This window comes from Peromyscus eremicus, chromosome 15, assembly GCF_949786415.1.
Source record: "Peromyscus eremicus chromosome 15, PerEre_H2_v1, whole genome shotgun sequence".
NCBI classification, from domain to species: domain Eukaryota; kingdom Metazoa; phylum Chordata; class Mammalia; order Rodentia; family Cricetidae; genus Peromyscus; species Peromyscus eremicus.
Genome location: NC_081431.1, coordinates 22,615,242 through 22,629,881, shown reverse-complemented (window position 1 = coordinate 22,629,881; position 14,640 = coordinate 22,615,242). Strand labels below are relative to the sequence as shown.

The 14,640-nt window shown below is 49.6% G+C and overlaps 2 protein-coding genes across 6 annotated transcripts in view; one reads left to right on the top strand and one right to left on the bottom strand.

Moving 5' to 3' along the window:
- Positions 1–2,148, top strand: part of Dcaf8 (DDB1 and CUL4 associated factor 8) — a 46,705-nt gene extending 44,557 nt beyond the window's left edge. For all 4 annotated transcript variants that reach the window (XM_059280104.1, XM_059280103.1, XM_059280102.1 and 1 more), the window contains 2 exons: positions 349–465; positions 1,125–2,148. In XM_059280104.1, coding sequence (XP_059136087.1) covers positions 349–465; positions 1,125–1,241 — 234 coding nt within the window. In that variant the 3' untranslated portion in view covers positions 1,242–2,148. The remainder of the gene's footprint in view (positions 1–348; positions 466–1,124) is intronic.
- Positions 2,149–4,298: 2,150 nt separating this feature from the next.
- On the bottom strand, positions 4,299–13,276 carry Pea15 (proliferation and apoptosis adaptor protein 15). Of its 2 annotated transcripts, none has more exons than XM_059280519.1 (4): positions 13,135–13,276; positions 7,197–7,304; positions 5,700–5,855; positions 4,299–5,539 (listed from the first exon to the last, which is right to left on the bottom strand). In XM_059280519.1, exons 2-4 carry the CDS (start codon positions 7,300–7,302, stop codon positions 5,475–5,477), a joined length of 327 nt encoding a protein of 108 aa, XP_059136502.1. In that variant the 5' UTR covers positions 7,303–7,304; positions 13,135–13,276; the 3' UTR covers positions 4,299–5,474. The 2 variants fall into 2 exon arrangements, with proteins under 2 accessions (XP_059136502.1, XP_059136501.1); XM_059280518.1 differs by having other exon boundaries at positions 7,131–7,304; positions 13,135–13,273.
- Positions 13,277–14,640: the final 1,364 nt, after the last annotated feature.

Genomic DNA, 14,640 nt, shown 5'->3' with positions numbered 1-14,640 from the left:
AATCCAGCTCTACATCATTAGCTTAATGGTTTCTGAAGGAATGTTTTATTGGGATGAAAGACACAGTCTGCTTATCTCCCCTGCCCGCCCCCCCCCCCAAACACACAGTGTTGGGGATTGTGCCAAGGACCTTGCACATGGCCTACTACCAAGCTACGATCTAGCTAGCTCTTGGTTTTCAAAGATAAGCTTTTAACAAGTAGCTCAGGCTAGCCCTGAATTTGTGATCCTCCTGTCTCCACCTTCCAGTGCTGGGTTACAGTCATATGCAGACAGCAACACCAGTCCTGTTGATGAAGCCCAGGGTTCCTGTTGATTACTATCACTTCTAACTCTTTTGGGTTCCAGGTGATTAAGAAGAACAAGCGAGAACGGGATGAAGATAGCTTGCATCACACTGACCTGTTTGATAGTCACATGCTTTGGTTCCTTATGCATCACCTGAGACAGAGACGCCATCATCGGGTAAGCTTCAGTTGGAAGTGAGTTCCTAAGGACTATGTGCCTTTAAAGAAGGCTAGAAAGTTTCACGGCACACTTCCTTACTACTTTAAAGAGGAATGGAGTGGTCTTGGTTGGGTGTCTTATCCACTGGCCTTTATTTATCCCTATTAGAGCAACTAGTATAAAAGAGGCCCTGTATGATTTTGTTCTCTGTCACTATATATACAGTGGGTTATCTTTACAGTTTCAGTGGCAGGAGGGGGTGGGGAGGAGTAGAAAAGAAATAATGATTGCTCTGGGTGACCTGTGTTAACTTTCATGCTTTTTAAAAGGGATTGAGAGCCGGGGTCAGCAAACAAATTTTATTGAAAATGCAGCCACACTCGTTCCCTGTCTTATCTGTAGCTGCTTTCATGGTACAGAGGCAGAGTTAAACAGTTCTAACAGAGACCATATGCCCACAAATATTTACAGTCTGGCCTTTTAAGAAAAATTCTGAGCCAGGCACAGTAGTAGGCACCTATAATGCTAGCTACTGGGGAGTAACAGGTCACCCTGGGTTATTTAATTTAAAAGAAAAAAAATGGGGGGGGGGGTTCTGCTGATCCCTGACCCAATATAGATCTAACGTCTTGTCCTTGATCCAGGGACGTTACTAACAAGGATTTCCCATCCTACAGCGTTGGCGAGAACCTGGGGTTGGGGCTACAGATGCGGACTCTGATGAGTCTCCCAGCTCCTCAGACACATCCGACGAGGAGGAGGGCCCTGACCGGGTGCAGTGCATGCCATCCTGAGGCCCCAAACTTAGGAGGGATGGGCTGGGGCTGCCAACCCGATCCTGCCTGGGCAACTCTTTCGGATCCAGGCCCTTACATTCATCAGAAATGCACTTTGGACTTTTTGTTTAAATAAAGATATCCGAGAAGGACAGACCACAGGAGATTGAACCAGCAGAGAGCCCCTAGGAGTGAGAGACAGCCTGTATGAGCTTCCATGGAAAGGTGTAAAGGACTCAGCCGAAGTGGGCCTCTCCCATTGTTGGGGAGAGGAACAAAGCCTTTTGTTAACTGGCTTGGATAGGAAGTGGGGCTTATTTTTCTTTAACCTCCCTTGTTTCTTTTGTGGGGGTGGGGAAGGACTGGCTGTTCAGTACCGAGGGGCCAGAGAGGAGGGTAGGAATGCCACTCTCTTTGGTTTAGGTTTTTCACCTTTCCCCCCCACCCTTTGTTTTTTAAGAAGTCTGACAGTTCCATTGTTTTTTGCCCCTGAGCAACCACATCCCAAGACCCCGTTTTTTTCTGGGAATTCCTTCCGAGTCCCTAACCATCCCAGTAGTTTTCTCTTCCCTTTCCACTGCACTTACTCTGTATTTACCACAGTGTTTTGCACTTGATTATGTATCTTCCACTTTTTCCTCTTCATCCCATCCCCCTCCTAATGGGGGTCTGTGATGGTGGTCATGGAGAAGTGGGGGTGGGCCAAGAGATGGAAGAACAGAAAGAAGTTACCTCTTTGTTTTGTTTTTAATTGTTGGGTGGCAGCAATTTCCCTGTCCCTATCACTGTTAGAGGCCTAATTTTATATCTATAAATATATTAAAAAGCAAGTTAAACTTGGGCGTATCAAGTTAAAATTATTGTCAAAAGTTTAAATACCTATATATTCTCTATGAATACAATGCAATAAAGGGACTTAAAGGAAGATTGAGCGAGAGTGATGATGTAGAGGTGACATGTGGGGTCAGCTTGCCGTTTATATAGGACTCAGAGCCTGTGGCTGACCTTTAGGTTTTACAAGGCTCAAAAATGGAAGGATATTTAGCTGTGCCCTTCTCTGCCTTGGTGCAAAGGTTTGGAAAAACAAGAAATTCCTCTCCACTTTGCCTCAGGTCTCGTAATTCCCTTAAGTCTCATGCCAGGATTGCTCCTCTCATTGGAGGCTGGCCTGTCTTTAAAACATGACTGAAGTGTGACTTGAAGAAGGGCACCACTGCTACAGACCTTACTTACTCTGGTTCTGTGTATGACAGAAAGCACACTTGACCCCTGGCCTTTAGCTGCTTGACTCTTTAAGCCATCCGACTCCACACCAGCTCCCTTCCTAATGGAAGGATGAAGGGGAAAACTTCCTGGGAATTGAGGGACAAGCCAGTAATTGGAAGATTTATTCTGGTGACTGGGGCTTAGACACCTGTCTTAAACATTGGTCACTGAATACGAAAGTCCCTGTTGAATTCTTGCCCTAAATGCTTTTGCTGCTATTCTTTTGCCCCTAGTTTTCACAAGACTCAATCAGGAATCCTGCATCCTGGGATGTTTCGATTTGACCACACTGGGCCAGGAAGAAGGGGGAAAGAGCAGAGGGTGGTATTCCTACACACTCCTTCTTCCTGACCCCTTCCTAGCAGCTCAGACCAGATGCCAGCTACCGTACTTCCTTCCTGAGGCAGGGACTGTAGTAAGCAAGGAGTCTTATGTCCTCACTGCTAGCAGGTTTATGAGGTGGGCTTAAACCATGCACTCTGGAATTTGTTGTATTTTTTTCTCAGTAAAGCTTTTCCCCCCCGACTGTTGCTTTGTGTGGTATGTGGTCTATTTATTTGTTACAGTGTACTTTTTTGTTCCTTCCAGTATAAATGCTTGATTCTGCCAAAGTTCAGTCTGGGGTATCCCTGTTTCTAGTGCTTGAGCTATAGAATGTTGTAAGTGGGATTGGCCTGTTTATGTTAGTGGTACTTAGAGATGGGGTGGGGGGTGGGGCGTGCTATTTGGGGATGTTTTCCAGGCCCTTGTTTCATACTAAAGTGAATGATAATAGGGAAAACATGGTTATGCACCCCCCTCCCAGTCAGAGGTTCCCCAACTCTTGTTTTGTTTTGTTTTTTGTTTTGTTTGGTTTGGTTTTTTGAGACAGGGTTTCTCTGTGTAGCTTTGTGCCTTTCCTGGAACTCGCTTTGTAGATCAGGCTGGCCTCGAACTCAAGAGATCCGCCTGGCTCTGCCTCCCGAGTGCTGGGATTAAAGGCATGTGCCACCACCGCCCGGTTCCAACTCTTAATGACCCACAGAAATTCTAGAATCAGTCAGGTACAGTACAGTCAGTCACCTTTATTCCAGGGTTAGAACAAGGCCGTGCACGCTGCAGACAGAGAGCACAGGCTAGGGGCAACCTCACGGCAGCAAGGGAGGGGTGCGGGGGGGAGCCAGGGTATCAGTCTATTAGGGCAGGTTAGTCTATTTAAAGTTTGGTTTTCGTTTTTTGTTTTTGTTTTGTTTTTTTGCCTTACAGAGAAACTGCTGAAAAGCACCCCCTCTTTCTGTTTCTTCCATAAGGAAAACTCCATCACACTTTTGCTCTCATAGACCACCCCAGATGGAAGGATGGGTTTTGCTTATTTCCTTTCTCCCGGTAGTACAAGTATCTCTTTTCTTGAAGGAGAAGCCAGACAGGACTAGGGAGACTTAGGAAGGACCTTTAAGGCAAAACTGGAGTCTTCGAGGTGTGTGTATTAAGGCAGGTGTCTGCAGCAGTGGCCAGAGGGGATGGGCAGACTGGGCTGGGCTAGGAGTTGAGGGTGCTCTAGCCAGTCTGGCTTCTTCCCTCTTCTGACAGCCTGGCCTCCCCTCCCTGGGAAGCTTTGCTCCCACATCCTAGAAGCTCCTACCTTCAACTTCCTCTACATAGTCTCTGAGCTTGCATGTAAAGTTAATGTTGGCTGTGGTTGGTTGAATGCTTTCTTTTCTGTTTGGACTATGTAACAGTGTGACTCTGCCACTCCCTTCACTGTGGCATCCCTCCCACTCCTGCTCTAGCCTCGACAATAAGTTAATGCTCAAAACCACAAAAAGGGCAGACATGGCAGTGCGGGTTTAATATACATATATGTAGAATATATATGTACACACAGTTAGCACGGTCAAGATGGGGAAGGGCATCTTGGGACAGGTAGGAGGCTGGGTTCACTCACTGTACTCTAGTGACTTGGCTTGGAGGCATCCACAAACCCAAATGAGAAAGGTTACCAAGTCCCTTCCTGGATTGAATTGGGGTGGTAATCAGTGTCAGTGCAGAGGAAACCACTGTAATTAACTTTCTTGCTTGGGGAATTCGAAACTGGAGAGTGTGAAGGTTGCCTTATCGGGACCCTGTAGGTTTGGGCAGGTTGAGGTTAAAACCTACAGATCTCATTCCCCAACCTCCCTAGGCTCAGGGTCAGTATATTCAACAGTCTGTGTTCAGGAATGAAATAGAAAGTGGGCCTGTCTCTGTCTGCATCCCTATCTCAGGCTCAGTAGTGCATGGGTCCCAGCATAGTCTCTCCAGAGTAGAAGTTGAGGACATCAAATGCTGGCTTCTCCATGGGGTTTGATTTTTGGGGCCAGGAAAGGATCTAGTGGTCTTCTCATTAAGATTTCTGGCTCATATCTATCCCAGGCCTGTGACAAGGGCATAAAAGAGGGCCTGCTGGCACTCAGAACTTCAGCCTAAGGAATGGCCGGAAACTGGGTTCTAGCCAGTCCAGCACAGATTTACAAACACTGAATTCTGGCTCTTCTTTCCCCTTCCAGGTAGAGGTTGAGTAGCTCTTATCTTCCTTCCCCATTGGTTTTCTGTAGCTCTAACCATCTCTCCCATACCTCATCTTCACCTTAGCTCCTCAGTGTAGGAAAATGCAGGTCCTTCTGCTTCCATACTTTAAAGATGTGGGGGAAGAGTGGAGGAAAGGGGAGGAGGAGGAATGTGCCAATTTCTATTTACATAGAAATAGCTTCCACCTCCCCTATAGTGGGGAAATTAAGCTCCCCCTCCCCTGACTCCAGTCCCCTCATGAGGAGGAGGAACTAGATGAGCTAGACAGACAGACAGCCAGAGCGTGTGAACACGCACACACACGCGCATAGTAAGGGGGTTAGGACCAAGTTAGTAAGTGGGTACGGGGCAGGGGGGTTGCCCTAGCCCCTCCCATTGAGGACGGGGAAGGGAGTGGTCTGATGAAGATCCAACCTTCCTCCTCTTCCTCCCCTTTGCTCAGGCCTTCTTTGGTGGGGGAGCCAATTTGATGATTTCTTCCTCAGAGGGCTGCCGGATAATGTCTGGAAAAGCAAAGACGGGGTGTGTCCAGGGATGGAAGTTGCCAGGCAGGCCCATTGAGCATCAATCTCCACTCCCCAAATTCAGGATGATTCTCCACTCTAAGAATATAGTCAGAGGGAAAAGTAGAAGAGTAGCTATGCCAGAGGCATGGTCTGTTACCTTTGTACTTCTTGGCACTGGGGATTCGGGTTAGCTTGGTATCCAGCTCATCCTCCTCCGAGATCTTCAGCACACGGGTTCTGTAGTCAACCACCATAGTGAGTAGATCAGGACGGCGGGATATCTCAAAGATGTGCTCAATGTAGGATAGGTTGTCTGGAGGAAGGCAGCTTGAGTCAGAGCTAGGCTATAGAGGTCAACTTCTACCCTGTCAAACTGGTATTCCTGAACCAACACTGAGTTGCTTACGCTGGTTACTGGTTGGTTACAGTGAAAGAAGGGGCTGCCAAGCCAGTAAAAGAAAGTCTGAGGCAGCCAAACAGTTCCAAGGACTAGGAAGGACAGGGGCCAGCGAAATTTTTCTAGGGCATAAGTGGAAATAAAAAGACTGGGCTAGATATTAAGTCCATCCTTAGGGGAAGGGACAATAGAAAAGCTGCTTTCAAATGACCTCATCATACCTGTCCTGTCCTTTTTCTACTTGCCTTCCAAATGAGTGTCAGGGAGAATTCCCAGACACCACGTGTGGAACAGGAGGGTGAGATTTAGAGCCAGTCAGAGGCTCTGAGCGCAGTAAGAGAAGTGACTTGAGAGGGTAAGCACTGACTGACTGACAGGGTGGTTTGAGAAGGCTATAACCATCCGTCATCGGCCTCCTGCCCCGACTGTGGCAATAGTCTGCATTGTGATAGGTCCTCCTTCAGTTTTCCTCCCTGCTACCTAAGTACCACAGCCAGAATAGTCCAGACAAGGGACTCGGAGGTCACTTCACTCTGAAACACGTGTAACTCGAGATTTACATTCTCAGCTACCTCTAATCAGACCCAGTCTTTTTAATCCAGCCAAGCTGCACTGCGTTCCTTTCTTTAACAGGTTCTCTGGATTCTACCTTAGGAATTCCACTTTCTTTTGGGGGCAGTCTATGATCATCATCGTGTGTGAGTGTGGGTATGCGTGTGGAGGTCAGCGGACAGCTTTGAGGAGTTGGTTCCCCTCTTTCACTGTGAGCCCTGGGCCCTCAGTGGGCATGCATAGCAAGTGCTTTTACGTGCTTTTCTGCCAGCCCCTGGGACTGTCCTAGACACCATTTCACCCTGCAAGCCCCAGCTGCGTGTGACTGCGCTAAGCCAGTGTCTCCCCCCAGTTTTAAAAAGCAGTAGTCTAAAAGTAGGTAAGAAAACATGGTTTTAAGTTTTACCACTTTAAATTGTTTTCATGTGCTGTTATATATGTAGTGATAGCATGGAAGTATTGAAAAACATTTTGTACTAATAAGGGCCATAAATGAAGCATGTCTAACAATTACTGCCCTAGAACCCTGTAGTCTCTTAGCGCATATCATTTACCCTGCCCCATCACAGGGGGTCACTTTGTGTAAGAGGCTTGTGTTCGTTTCTATTTGCTGAATGAACAGAGAGCCCCCTCCACAACCTTTGTCCAGCTTGTTGTGGCTTTCCAGGAAGCTAAACCAGGCACTGCCTGTAGTGATCTCCTCACTCTTCTCGCTGGGGATGTCCTCCTTGCAGGCTGACTTGAGCTGTTCCAGATCTTCGAGGGTGATGTTGTTGGTCAGGTCCTGAAGGAGAGTCCCGTACTCTGCCATGACTGGAGGTCAGGGTAATAAAGGGAGAGGAAGCTGAGCTTAGTGTATGGGATCTGCGCCTTACCCCCACCCCCAACACGCACACATGAGTGCACACTTTGTCCTGCCAGGGTGTATGTACCTAAAATGTGGAGGTTTAGTAGAGAGAGTAAGTCTGGAAGGAGAAAAGGAAAACCTCTGACACGCAAGAAGTAACTTAGGAAAGCTAGGAGCCTAGAGTGACAAGTCATACCCCCCCCCCCCCATACACATACAGTCTTTTTCTTCTTTTTCCCTCCCTTAACAGTAACCCTGGCAACAGCTCCCCTGACTGAGGAGGCGGTTACCATGGCAACATTCTCCAGACTTTCTTGCAGTCTCCAAGCCCCCCCTCCCCAATTGCCCCACCTACCTACAACCCCTCCCCCTGTCACAGGCTTGCGTAGAAGTGAGAGGCTAAATGGGGCTGGTTGAAGCCCTTGCATTCTATCTTCCATTCTTCCCCAGAAGCAGAGGGGTCCCTCATTTCATCTTCCCACCACCCCACTGATGACTCATTTTGGATGGATGCCTAGTTACTTGGCCTGATGGATCCCTGTCCCCCCATGCTTACCCCTGCATTAGAGTGTTAGGTCTTAGGGTGGCAGAAGCAGTGGGCCACCCCCTGCTTTGTGGAGCCCATTTTTTCCCTTGATAGTTTACTAGGCCCCAACTCAGCCCTCTCTCCTAGCCTTTGTGCTGTGCCTGCAGCCCCCGCGCCCAAGAATACCAAGCGGCTGGCTCTGGCCCCCTGCCCAGTTCCCAGGCAGGCTGGGTGATAGGGGGAGGGGAGTCTGGATGGAGCTTTCAGAAATCTGGCAGGAAGGGGGCTGCTAACCTTTTATCAACATCCTCTGATACTACTTGCAACCTGGCTTTCCACAGGCAAGGCTAGACTTTACGTAGGCCTTCATACCATGCCTCTCATGATCCTCAGGTCAGGAAGAGAATTCAAGGACACTCTTTACTAAAATAGGTAATATAGCTAAAATAGAAAGGTCAGACCTGAGGCTGGGGAGATGGCTTAGTGGTTAAGGACACTGGCTGCTCTTCTAGAGGACCTAGGTTCAATTCCCAGCACCCACATGGCAACTCTTAACTGTAACTCCTGTTTCAGGGGATCCAACACCCTCACACAGACATAGATGCAAGCAAAACACCAATGCACATTTAAAAAAAAAAAAAAAAGGCAGACCTTAGAATGAACTTTGTGGATTTGATAAAATGTAAAACTCCAGTGGTAAGCTAAAATCAGTGACCTAACTGAGCATAGTGACCTATGCCTGTAATTCCAACATTCAGGAGTCTAAGGCAGGAGAATTCCAAGTTTAAGGTTAGCCTGGACTAGATAGCAAAACCTTGTTTCAAATAAGGAACTGTTTTCTGCAATGAGTATTTTTTATATTCGGGAAATTCAAGCATTAAAAAAGGAACTACATCATAAACATTCTGTGGTTAGACCAAAAGGTGGGCAAGAAACTGAATGGCCTTGGACCTGACCAAAGCTGCCCATGCATCATCCAATACTGAGCTGGAGCTGGCAGATCAAAGGGGCAGGTTGACAAACCTGTTTTCCTCGTTTCTAATCTCTCCTGTAGGGGAACTGAGGCAGAGCTGTGAGCGTTGCGTAAGTGTGGACCCAGAAGTCCCTATTCCCAGCCCCCTTCTCTGACCAGAAGAAACAAATCTCCCTCGGTGACAGGCACTGTGACACAAAAGCCAGACAGCAGGACCAGCACGACCCCGGGAAGGACTGGTCAGAAACATTTTTACTTGCACACCCAGGTGCCACCAGACAGAAGGGCCCAGCGGTGGTCCTACCAGGCAGGGCCAGGGACAATGCTCTCTGACTGTCAGCACCAGGAACCATCTCTGCCTTGAAATCTAGGTCACACAGCAGCAAGCTGGAGCCCAGCCCCGCCTCCACTGATAATCCTAGGGCAGAAAAGGGGGTGTGGGGGAGGGGCTGGAGGGGGCTGGAAGAGTAGCATAGGATGGAGACAGACCCTGCCCCAAATGAGGCACTAGGACCAAAGCCTCACTGGAAAAGGGGTCAGACTGCCTTGATTTCACAGGGAAGAAGAGTTTGTAAATATGAGAGCTGTTGTGGGAGGAAAGTGTGTAGCGCTGTGTGTAAATCTCAGGAGGAGTTAAGATTTAGGGCTCTGATCTAAAACACAGATCTACTGGGGAGGTAGGCGGGAAGGGATTAATGTGTATAACACACACCCACAAAGGTTGGGGGCAGTGGGTAGGAGCTTTCCAAGAGTAAAACTTACAAGGAGGCCCTTAAGAGGAATATGGGTAGTAATATATAAAGTGGCTAGGGAGAGAGAGCATGTACATGTGTGTATGCACACACTGAGCTTTCCTGGGTGAGAACAGGTATGTGGAAGATACAGTAGGTGTGTTTAGATGTTCTGGTAATGGAGCTATGTTCAGCACCAGCTGTGAGCTTACGTGAGATGTATGTTTGTGTTTGAACCAGTTGAGAGTATGCAGGAAAATGTAAGTACAGACTCACATCCAGAGGGGTGAGGGGAACCCACAATGTGACCGAAGAGAGCTAGCCTTAGGAAAGGCTGCACATGAGGAATGCAGTGTGTATGGCTGGGGGGGGGGGGGGGGTAAGCACGGAGTCCACAAGGCTGAAGCCTCCACTCAGCTGTTACCATGGCAACCTCAATTCAGGGCAAAACCACACCCCCCCCCCCCCCCCCCCCCCAGTCATCAGGACAATGACAGCACCGATGGGAAGAGCATGGAGAGGGACAGAAAAGATAGGAATAGGGGCTCTTGAGGAAGAGTGAAGGAGAAGCTGAAGTTACCATTTGCCAGGTGGGGCAGAAGCAAGGGCAGAGTGGTTAGGGGACATTTTTTAGGGCAGAGCTAGGCGGGATCTCCGCTACGTGACTTTCAGGTTTCACTAATCAGCTATTATCCCTGGCTAGTCGGTCTGGTTATGGCGGGGCTTGGCAGAGCTTGCCTCGTTCATCCTCACCAAAGATTTAGAATTTCTAAGGGCCTCTCGAGAAGTCTGCCTTCCTGGCTCTGAAAAGTTCTCATCTCTGCAGCAGCACAGAGAGCTCAGGAACACCACCGGGTGGAGGCCATTCCTGGGACAGGATACCAGGGCAGGAACTGGAGCGGAGGCTGCCAGGAAGTCAGTTCCCTTCCCTGCCATCTCATTCTGTATTCTGCTCACTGCTTCCTCACACCTTCCTTCCTTCCTCCCTACCTCTCCTAAGCTGGCTCTAGGCATAGTCTTGACCACTGAGGATGCTGGGGAAGAAGGAGCCTTTTAGGTAAGGACTGGGGAGACGGCACTGGACAAGAAGCAAGCCATGAGGCTGCCTGGAGAAGCCTGGCACAGGATAAGCACCTGTGGTGGAGGTGGCAGCACCAAAACAATGGGAGTCTTTGGACACACATTTGTGGTAGATTATCTCCTGTCCCCAGCATTGGGTTCCACATAGGAAACCCAGAAAGGAAGCTTGTGGATTAGATTTTACCCCTCCCTCCACATCTGTTACAGCTGTTGGAGGCCGAGGGAAGGGGCCATCCTATACAGATGCAAGGACTTGAAGGTCCCTCTAATGGGCAGGAGGGATTCCTAGGCACTCAAGTCAGTCCTGTCTGAAGCTGGGAGCTGGAGGAAGTAATCAGCGGAAACAGGTGGTAAGGAGGGCCGAGGGTTGTAACTATTGTGATTGAAGTGACGTCGGGGCCCCACATCCAAGCCGAACAGCAGTTCCTTTCTTTCAGTATCTTAACTGACTTCTTCCCTAACCTTTTGGTCCAGCTTTGGAGATCTCACCACACACTCTTCTTTCATCCTGTAACAAAGAGGGTTTTACAGTTCCAAGGTCAGCCTGGGAGGAGGACTCCAAAATGTCCATCTAAGAAGAAAAACAGGTTGCCTCTGGGACTGGAAAGGGCCATGCTCAAGATGGAGGAAGCCACAGATAGCTGGCACTGGATTGAGCAGGACTGTGAGCAGGGAATGGGCCCTGGGCCTCTCCCTAGACTAGCTGTCCTTCCTCATCCATCTCCTTCCTCCTTAGTCATTTTCAGTTTCTTTTTCTACCTCTTCCAGCTCCCTCCTTTAACCCCACCTTGAGCTTGCTAGGCTAAATTCCCAACCCCCTTTACTTTTCCAGTGGGCATTCATACCTTCCATCTCTTCCTAGTCACTCATCGCATTTGCTGGTAGCCATGGATACACTTGAACTTTGTGAGACTCAGGTGTCCCCACCTAAATACCCAGAGCTACCATAAGGAAGGGATGAGCTTCCCTCCAGAGTTAAGAAAAAGTTTGACGGGAAGGAATATATACTGGTTGGCTACTGACTAGCTGGTGAAGACGGCTATCTTGACATTGTACATGAAGATCTGTGTGCGAGGTATAGTGTGAGTCTGTGACCTGACGTGTGAAGTATATGACATCTGCTGAGCACAGGTGTCATACATAGTAGGCAACCAGAGAAGCTGGCAGCCTAAGGCATGCTGGCAGCTTCCCCACTGGAGTATCTAACCACAAAGGGAAGAGCAATTAACACTAATCGCTCATAGAGCCTGGGGGCCAGACACATAACCTAGAGAAACAGGACACACATGTTCACATGTTCCTTCTAAACCCCTGCCTTTTTCACCCTCCCGAAGTTCTGATCCTCTTTAACCTACACCCCAGCATTCTTCTGGTTCCTCTGGCCACTCCTTTCTCTCCGTGGTTCCCTCTATGGATCTCTGTCCTTTCTCCATGTCTGTCTTCTCACACATCCCCCCCCCCCCCCAACTTGGGTTCCATCCTGGGCTGACTCATTTTTTTTCACCCTCTCTTGCTTCTACTCCCTCCTCCATCCTTTGGCCACATTGATGCCTAGAATCTAGCCACTCCCAGGTACCGCATGCTCTAAACGTGCAGTCAGCAAGAAAGGTCACAAGAAGCCCCTCACCCAGGTAAGAACATAGGCTCGCCAGTCCTTGAGGTATTGTCTACTAAAGCTGTCCATAAAAATCTGGGTGTGTTTGTGGTCAGTGGCCCTTCCATCCACTACTCAACATTCCTGTTGAGGATGATGTCTTAGAGCCGCCGGTCAAGGAGACTCCACATGGGAGGCAGTGGGTTGTGGTGGGTGGGTGGGTGGGTGGATGCGTAGTGCAGGGATGTTGTGATTTGGTTTGTATGCGAGGATGTGTGTGTAAGTCACATGGGTGTGTGTCACTGTGTGGTTAGCTTTTTTCTTAAACGTGTTTGTGTCCCTGTCGGTTTTGACATGGATTTTTTTTTTTTTTAATTAATTAGGGTCTTTACGTAGGCTACATCATTCCTCTGCACCCCCAGCTCCTTCCTCCTTTCCTCCGGGCAAGCCTCCACCAATCCCACTCTCCCCAGACGCAGTAGGCTGGGTGTGAGAGCACACGTACCAGCTGCCCGAGGAACTGAGGCAGGGCTGAGCCGAGCCCGAAGACCGCCTGCAGAGGCGAGTCCGAAGCTAGAGCGAGGAGGGAGGGGCGGGAGCTGGCCTGGCCCGGCCGGCTGGGCGGGAAGCAGGCTACATCCTAATCCCCAGGCCCCATCGGACTCCCAAACTGCTGTTCAGCACAGAATGGGCGGACGAAGCCACTCAGCCTGCAGCACAATCCAGACTCTGGATGCACTGACATGAACCCCACGAGGCCTGACACCGTGGACCTGTCTGGATCCTCAAGCTCCCCTATTTGTCCCCCGGGTTCAGGATCGTGACCTCTCCAAACCTAGACCCCCCAATCTACCCCCTCCCCACGACACATCTCCCCGGTGTCCCCTCTCACCGCCTCCGGAGCTGAGAGCTCAGGGTGCGGGCACTCCTGGGTCCCCGGTTCCTAAGCAGCGTCTGGAGCCTGCTCCTTGGCTCCTGCCGCCGCTGCCGCCGCTCCTGCCGCCGCCGCCTCTTCCGCCCGTGGAGCAGAGCCTGAGCCCAGCACCGCCTCACCCCACCCGACTGGCCGGTGATGTCAGAGCCGGGGAGGGGCGGGGGGCGGGGAGCGGCGAGAGAAGGGGGAGGGGAGGCAGGAGGGGACAGGGACTGTGGACCGCCGTTCTGGAAGACTCCGAGGATGCAGGCAGTACTGGGCTAGAGTGTGAACTCTGCCTCTTTCACTTAAACTGTGGAACAATCCTCAGATTATGTTTTCCCAGCGGGTCGCTCTTCTGCCCCCTGGCCTTTGGATGATCACGGTGGCCAGGACCCCTGGAAGGCGGAAGCAGTTTGAATTGGGGGATTTGGAAAGTCTGTGGCCTCTGGGTTCCCTTGGCTACTTTGCTTTGGTGTGTGGGAAAACCTCCCTCCTAGCCTTATAGGTCAGAGGATCAGTAGAAAATGATCAAATTTATCCACGCTAGGAATAGAATGAGGATGGGGGGCAAGGAGCAACAGGGTAATAATCTCTTTTACTTGGCCTGGAGCCATGATCTCTTCTGGATAATAGCAGCTGGACCTCTGTGCTCCTGCTGCCTTTCCCAAATATACCCCCCCACACACACTTCCTACGCAGACACACACACACACACACACACACACACACACACACACACACACTATGATGTAATTTTATTTTCTGGGGAAAAAAAGCCATGAGCTCAGCATGCAAATATAGACAACTAACAAAGCCACACTTTGCTGTCTCCTGGCTCTGTCCCTCTGCCAAGGCCCAGTGTGATAATTCTCACTTCCCCTCCACCTCGGGGGACTTTCCTCCCCCAGATTCTCAGCCAGACTGAAAGAGGGAAGGAGGAATTGGAGAAGCATCTGATTTTCACCCCATTTGAAGCATAAGGGATTTCAGCTCAACTCTGGAAGTGTCTGGCCTTGCAAAGTATGAACATCTCCCAGTGTTTGCATGCCTCTATGCCCCATCTAGGCCCCTTCCAGAAGCCTCAATGAGTCCTTCCCTTCTTGGGGGCCACGCTTCTGGGAGAAGCAGGTCACGTTCCTGCCCCTTAAGTCTCCACAATGCTTCTCTTGGCCCTTCTCCCCCAGTGGGACTGGCCGTTGCTCCTCTGAAGATAACATACCCTCAGAATTTGTCTTTGTTTCTAATTCTCCCTGTGTTGTAGGGCCAAAATCTATCTTGTTGACCCATCTTTGAGACTCAGAGGAACTGTACAACATGTCATATTTAAATGAAGCGAAATCAGTCAGGCAATGAGACAGAGAATGTGGACGTCATGCTTACTGTTTCCTTAGACATTAAGTCCATAAAGTTCAGTGTCCTCACCAGCCAGATGAGGATGTTAGTGCCACTAAAGGGTTCTTCTGAGAATCAGAAATATTAAGT